This window comes from Meles meles, chromosome 5 (assembly GCF_922984935.1).
Source record: "Meles meles chromosome 5, mMelMel3.1 paternal haplotype, whole genome shotgun sequence".
NCBI classification, from domain to species: domain Eukaryota; kingdom Metazoa; phylum Chordata; class Mammalia; order Carnivora; family Mustelidae; genus Meles; species Meles meles.
Window position 1 is genome coordinate 83,794,571 of NC_060070.1, and position 7,261 is coordinate 83,801,831.

The 7,261-nt window shown below is 44.3% G+C and overlaps 1 protein-coding gene across 1 annotated transcript in view; it reads right to left on the bottom strand.

Annotated features, from left to right (window-relative positions):
• Window positions 1–7,261, bottom strand: part of SLC35F1 (solute carrier family 35 member F1) — a 398,751-nt gene extending 391,490 nt beyond the window's left edge. The window contains exon 1 of the mRNA XM_046004052.1: window positions 6,630–7,261. Coding sequence (XP_045860008.1) covers window positions 6,630–6,802 — 173 coding nt within the window. The 5' untranslated portion in view covers window positions 6,803–7,261. The remainder of the gene's footprint in view (window positions 1–6,629) is intronic.

Consider the following 7,261-nt stretch of genomic DNA (forward strand, 5'->3'; position numbering starts at 1 on the left):
GTGTGACATTTTTCTAAGAAAACACTTTCTAAGACATATTTATTTTTACTGTTTTCTTTGATATTTCCTATGAAATTTCTTCTTAACTATTGTGCATACAAGTAGTCACTATATTAGGTCAAAATGGTAGAATGAGAAGTTTAATATGGATTGCATGTAAGAATCTAGTATCTAGATATGGGGAGGCATACAATTAGACATTATCCATAAAAATTCAGGTTACAGATTATAATGATTCACTCCCAGTAGCAGAACATGTGCCCAATTACCCAGTTAGATTTTGAGGTCCTTCAGGCCAAGAATAATGTTTTATTACCTATGTGTCCTCCAGAAGAGGGCTCAGCACACAGTAAGTGATTAAGAACAAATAAACATAGAAACTGTCAACTGGGTATAAAAGCAACCAATGGAATGGGAGAAAATACTTGTAAACCATATATCTAATAAGGGATTAATACCCAGAATACATAAAGAACTCCTACAACTCAATAACTAAAAAGCCCCCAAAAATCCAATTTAAAAATGAGCAAAGGTCTTAAGTAGACATTTCTCCAAAGACATACGAATGGCCAAAAAGTTTATGAAAAACTGCTCAGCATCAGTAATCATTAGGGAAAGGCAAATCAAAACCACAATGAGACGTCACTTCACAACCCTGAGGATGGCCACAATAAACACACACACACACACACACACACACACACACACACACAGACACACACACACACAGAGTAACAAGTGTTGGCAAGGATGTGGAGAAACTGGAACTCTTAGACACTGTGAGTGAGAATATAAAATGGTGCCAATGCTATGAAAAACTCCAAAAAATAAAAATAGAATCACCATATGATCCAACAATCCTACTTCTGGGTATATATCCCAAAAAATTGAAAATAGGATCTTGAAGACATATTTCACATTCATGCTCACTGCAGCTTTATTCACCATTGTCAAGGGATGGAAGAAGTTAAATGTCCATCAACAGATAAATGGATAAAGAAAATGTGGTATATACATACAGTGGAATATTATTCAGCCTAAAAAAAGTAGGAAATTCTCTCAGGTGGCACAACATGAGGACATTAGGCTAAGTGAATTAAGCCAGTCATAAAAAGACAAACACTACATGATTCCATTTATATGAGGTATCCAGAAAAGTTAAACTCTTAGAAACAAAAGTAGAATGCTGGTTGCCAGGGTCAGCGTGGAAGGGAGAAAGAGGAGTTGTTTAACGGATTCAGTTTCAGTTTTGCAAGATGATAAAATTCTAGACATATGTTGCATGACAATATACGCACAAATAACACTACTGTATTATACACTTAACAATGGCAAATTTTATGTCATGTTGTTTGGCCATTAAAAATGAGAATTTATACTTGTATATGTTCATGCTACAGTCAAGAAATATGCCAGGGACGCCCCGGTGGCTCAGTCGGTTAAGCGGCTGCCTTCAGCTTGGGTCATGATCCCAGCATCCTCAGATCGAGTCCTACATTGGGCTCCTTGCTCGGCGGGAAGCCTGCTTCTCCTTCTGCCTCTGCCTGTCACTCTGCCTGCCTATGCACGCGCTTGCTCTCTCTCTCTCTCTCTCTCTGACAAATACATAAATAAATAATCTTTAAAAAAAAAAAAAGAAAGAAAGAAATATTTGTGAGATATTTTTCCATGTGGCTATTGGAGTTTAACTTCTTAAGCATACTTTTTTTAGAAACATAATCAAGAATTAATGTGTTTGAAAAAGGTACAGTGAATGCTCATTGGCCTGAACTCAAATGAATGAGAAAGCTAAACTAAAACCTGGTGGTGGTATTCCACATTCTGCATTCTACTTTTATGAGAAATGGCAATTAAATAATAAATCAGCTCTTGCATTAGGCAACTTTAGAACTATCTGGGCAGCCAACTTAATTTCCTATATCGTCTTTATTACAGCAGTGTACAGTAAAAATAGACTTCTATTATGATGGCCCTGGACTCTGAAGGATCTTGAAATGGTGAAAGCTCAAAGGAAAATTACACAAAGATGCATCCATTTTCTTACACATTACTTGGAAATATATTATCTCTATCCCAAGTAAACCAGATACCACTTTAATATAAATGCTCATTTCTCCAAGCCCTCTGTATAAAAAAAATAACTATAGAGGATGATCTTTTATTTTCATAATTTTGTCCTTTGGTTAAAAATAAATTCATCCTTCGACATCCTTTGTTTACTACTGATCTTAGAAATGTCTGTTTTTAATCACACCACCCGGTTCAATTTGGAATACTGTGTATCAATTATCCTCATCACTAGTTGGTCTTTCCTTTCATTCTGACATCTGTTAGAAGAAGCAGCTTGAGGAAGAGCTTCGCTATCAATTTTTCAACAAGAGCCTTCTGACTTGATAAAAAGGGATCATCTAAATTATGTCCTCATCAACTGTACCTAATACTTAGTTCAAGCATACTCCTGTTCTTGGCAGCCATTCTGTTAGTTCACCATGTTCTGTCCACCTTATTTAATGACTCATAAATGCTATATACACATATCCTATCTTATATGTGGATTTTATTTAGGCTTGCTACCAATGCTCTCCTCTTTAATGTTTCTTGGTCTTCAACTCAAAAATTTTTCAGAAATTTTAAAATTAACATAATGAATCAAAATGGAAGTTGGACATCAGTTCCAAATCAAATGAATGGATGACCCAGCATCACACAAGTGGCTCCATTCTACTAAATATCCCCACTACAGGATTCAAAAAGACAGAAACCCCTTTATAACTTGAGACAACCCAATGAATCTCTTTTTGGGAAGAAAGTGGGTCAAAACTGGAAATTCACAATTATTTTTGCTGAGATCTGAAAATAGTACTCAACTCGAAAAGATAAATAAAACCGCACACACGCAAAATACAAAACAAGCTATTACTCGTTTTTCACAAACCTTTCATTAAGTAATCATTTTAGAGGAGCAAATCTCCAGATACTATACAGAACAGCATCTACTCCTCTATTTTTCTAACATACCAGTATTCAGCAGTTTTTGTAAAAGGGTCATCAACCGTTGTCCTTGAAGTGTTTTCTTTTTTGTCATATCCTGCTTGCCTGTGACAAGGTAATAAATACTACTCCATGCTAAGAAATACGTGAGGAAAGTTTGCCGTATTTTGTTCCATGCTCGAACCAATACATTATTCTAAATCTCTGGGAATTAAAAGAAGTAACAATTATTTCAGCATTAGAACCATCTTGGATTTTTTGCATCCCACTGCCGAAACAAATTTGAATACCACCAGAGAGAAGAATGTGACAAATCCCATCAATTGGTTTCAAAAAATTACCTAGCACCTCCTCTTACACCAAAATCTTGGATACTATCAGATTCTAAACTCATCACTATATAGATAGTGAGTAATCAGTGAGATGCCCCAACTGCCATGTACAAAATGCAGCAATCCAACTCTACCAGCCTGTAAAGAAGGGGGAAAGGATGAGGGGCTATACTGAGGAAAGTAAAATGATGCAGAATGTTAAGCAGGTTTCATTAAGGTAACACTACATTTTTCAGTCTATGCTTCTTGACAGCAAGTACCTTTAATTAATTATTAATCAGTACTTTTTTTTTTTCAATTTATCCCTGCGTAGATATAGATAGCATATGTATTTGCATTTCTTCCTCTGGGTTGACCTGTAGCTATTGTCACAGATTTCCACCAATGGCAGACAAATCACAGGGCTTAGGTTGCCTGTAGGCTAACACTCCCCATCTCACTGCACCATCGTCAGTCTGTCAGCACTGCCTCTTTGGCCCAATGGGATTCTAAGAGCTAACTAACAGTGATGCAATGTCCCATTCTGTCACTGAAGAGACTACTGGCCAGCTCACAGCAATAGAATGCTGCCAACCATATATCTGCATGCCAAAAATTGGAGAGACTTTTTTTTTAATATTGGCTCTAAACTCCCAGCTTTGCAACTTCAGTTTCTGCTAACAGCTAAGTTGCTCCATGCCAGAAGCAGATGGGGGGGGGGAAAAAAAAAGCAACTGAAACCCAGAGGATAGTAAGTTGATAGAGCAAGGCAGGTGAAGGATATAGAATCATTAAGGAAAAAGGAAGGATAAAAGAAGAAGAAAAAGAAGGGGGGATGGATTTTAAGCTTTGAGAGAATGAACAGAGATGCTTAGGATCTGGCCCCAGTGGGCCAGCCTGTTAGCCATTACTGACTGATTCAACCTACTTGGAGGATTCAGACGAGGGGGAGCCACGCCCACATGCTGGCACAAGAGCTCTAAAATTCTACTTTCTTCCCATATTGTTGTTTGTAGAGCCCAGTCACTCATCAGCCACTACCAATGACCTCCTGTAGACATAATCATGGTGCAGAAGCCAAACTCATCTACATGCTAATGAAATTATTCCATCAAGATTTTTATATTTAGTCTGACTTTTTTTTCAGTCTTCATACCAAAGATGCTCCTTCTCAGAAGAAATATTTTCTTCTTGTCCCTTTAAGTACAAGGGAAGACCATTAACTCAATATAAAATATTATATTGAAAATTCTGAAGAATTTTGAAAGACAACTAGATGTTTCAGTTGAGGTGGAAAGGCTTTAACTCTGGGTATGTTCCCATTCACAGAGGAGCCTGAGATGACATGTCACTGGCCCAATCTTTCAGTCTAATTCTTCCTCTGTAAATTAGGAATAGTACAACTCATGTCACGCAGATCACTGAAGGCTTAGTAATACACGAAGTTCTACTTATGACGTACCAACACTTCATTTGCCTATGATGCTCCCACAGAACAACCTCAGATAACAAAAAAGCTGCTAAAGAAATGAGATTATGTAGAGTTGTATATTCATCCAGGTGTTTCTTTAGTATTTCTTTAGTATTATCTCATGACAAGAGCGGTAAGACAAGTACTATAAAACATGTTTTACAAATGCAGAAGCCAAGCCCCAGGGAGATGTGCAGCTCTGCCCCACGCCACGTGGCTAGTTATTGGCTGAGAAATGATGACAGCCAAGTCTCCTCAGTGATCTTTTTATTCTGGACTCTAAGATTCATTAAATATCAAGAAATAACTTGCACAGAATCAATAAGAACTTGTAATCAAGCAAAGATAAATGAACGATTGCACCCGGCTTTTTTCCAATTTGATGAGGGATATTAATATTTAACATACTCTGCTTAAAAATTTAAATATCCAATACCAAGATATTTACGATTCAAAAAACCACAGATGTTTGTGAAGAATAGGAAACCTATAGAGCATGTAGTAAGCCAACATCTTCTTGACTCAACTTCTGGCCACTGTCTTTTAAATGTAATATTTTGTAAGGTGTTATCCTAAGCTACAGCTCGAAGGAAAGTAGAGTCTTGACTTTGTATTACCAACTCCTGTCTCACTCCCAGTGAATTGCTTCTTGTCTGCTGATAAATGGAAACATACTTAAGTACCCACAAATAAGCTAATGTACATGTTAAGTCTTTGCAAAGGACCGGAATGGTTTGCGATTTGTTATACCTGAATTAAACCATATTCCATCTTTCAGCTCCCATTTCTGTGCATATTTTGTGCTCCCACTACAGCTTTAAGCCCCATAGAGTTCTATGTGAATTCCCCATAGCTCTGTGGGGAGTCTCGGCCACCCAAAATTGTGCCACACAGAAACCTGTACGAACAGAGCAACCTTAAGAGTTACCCGTACAGATGCACCAAAAAAGCGCTCACGCACTTAAATAAAAACACACAAAACCAATCCTGTGTGTTTTGTAATGTCAGCTCTTCAACCATTTCAAGTTACTTAAGTAGAAAAAGTCCTCTCCACGGAACAGTTGAGTCAGGGGCACCCGGGGCCCCATTTTCACATCAACCTGTGTTCGGAGCCTAAAAAGCCTCGTCCTTGATCCATTCACTGCGCAGATTCCAGCACTGGAGGCGCCGGCGATCGCGCTCGCCTCCTCTGGCTTTAGCCCGCCTTGGAATAACCGGGCCCCTCCTGCTCACACCCTTCTCGCAACATTCTTGCACTTTGCGTGGGTCTGATCCAGGCCTCCAGCCTCCCGTTCCCTGGTCCCAGCTTGGACGAGTCTGAGCGGCAACTGGAGCGTCAGACAGAAGTGGGTCCCCTCCTGCCCGCCCGGGCTGTCGCCACGACTCCCTCCATCCCCTTGCGTGGAGGCTGGAGACATCCAGCCGCGGCGGGCGACAGCGCGAGGCCGGCGACTTCTTCGCCATCCCCGCAGCCCCGCGTCTTCCCGCCTCCGCCCGGGCCACCCTTGGGTCCCCCCTGTCCCCTGGACGCAAAGCTGGGGTCCGAGTGGGTAAGGGGACCGAGGCAACACGCGTGTGCGAGGGTGTGAGTGCAGACACACGGCAGGCGGGCAGCAAACCCCGCCTCTCCCCGAACTCCCGCCTCGGACCAGCCGGCAGCCCGGCGCCCCAGGGCTGCCCGCTCTGGGACAAAGCTGCCACGGCCTCCCCGCAAGCGCGGGGCGCGTCGTCGCCGGGTCTCCTCAGTCTCCCTCGGCCGCGACTCCGTCCCAAGGGGCCTCAGGGCCGCCGGGGGTCCGGCGAGACCCCGGGCCCGGCTCCCGCAGCCCTCGCCCCGCGCCCCCGCCGCCGCTCACCTGTTCAGCACTTTGCGGATCCTCTGGCGTACGCCAGCCCGGGAAGAGGCGGACAGGCTGCCGCCGCCAGCGCTGCCCTCGGCCGGCAGGTTCTCGATGGTGGTCACCACATGGTTCGGCGGTGCCGGCGGCGGCGGCTGCAGCTGCTGCTGCGGCGGCTCGGGGGGGATCATCGCGGCGGAGGCGGCGGCGCGGCGGCGATCAGAACCCAGCCGGGCGCATCGTGCGCCGGCTCGCGGCCCGGGAACGCGCAGAGGACCCGGCCGGGCGGCCGCGGCCCGGGAGGCGGTGCTGCCTGCGAAGCGGCGAGGCCGGGAGGTACCCGCGGCTACGGCCGCCGCCGCCGCCGCCCAACCCGCCACTCACTCTTCTCCCGTCCTGGTGCGCGCCCCTTTTCTCCGCCGCCGCCTTCTCCCGCCCCGGCTCTTCCCGAGCCGCGTCCCCAAGTCCTGGCACACCCCGCGAAGTGGCCTCAAAGGGGGCCGCGCGCGGCCGCCGAGCTGCCCGTCGGCTCAGTAGAGCCCCGGGGAGAGAGGGGATGGGGGCTCCGGGCTTTGCCTTCTCTCCCGGCGCCCAGGTCCTCTCGGGGCGAGCGGCGCAGTTGTGCTGGTGCCGCCTCAGCCTGTCCCCCG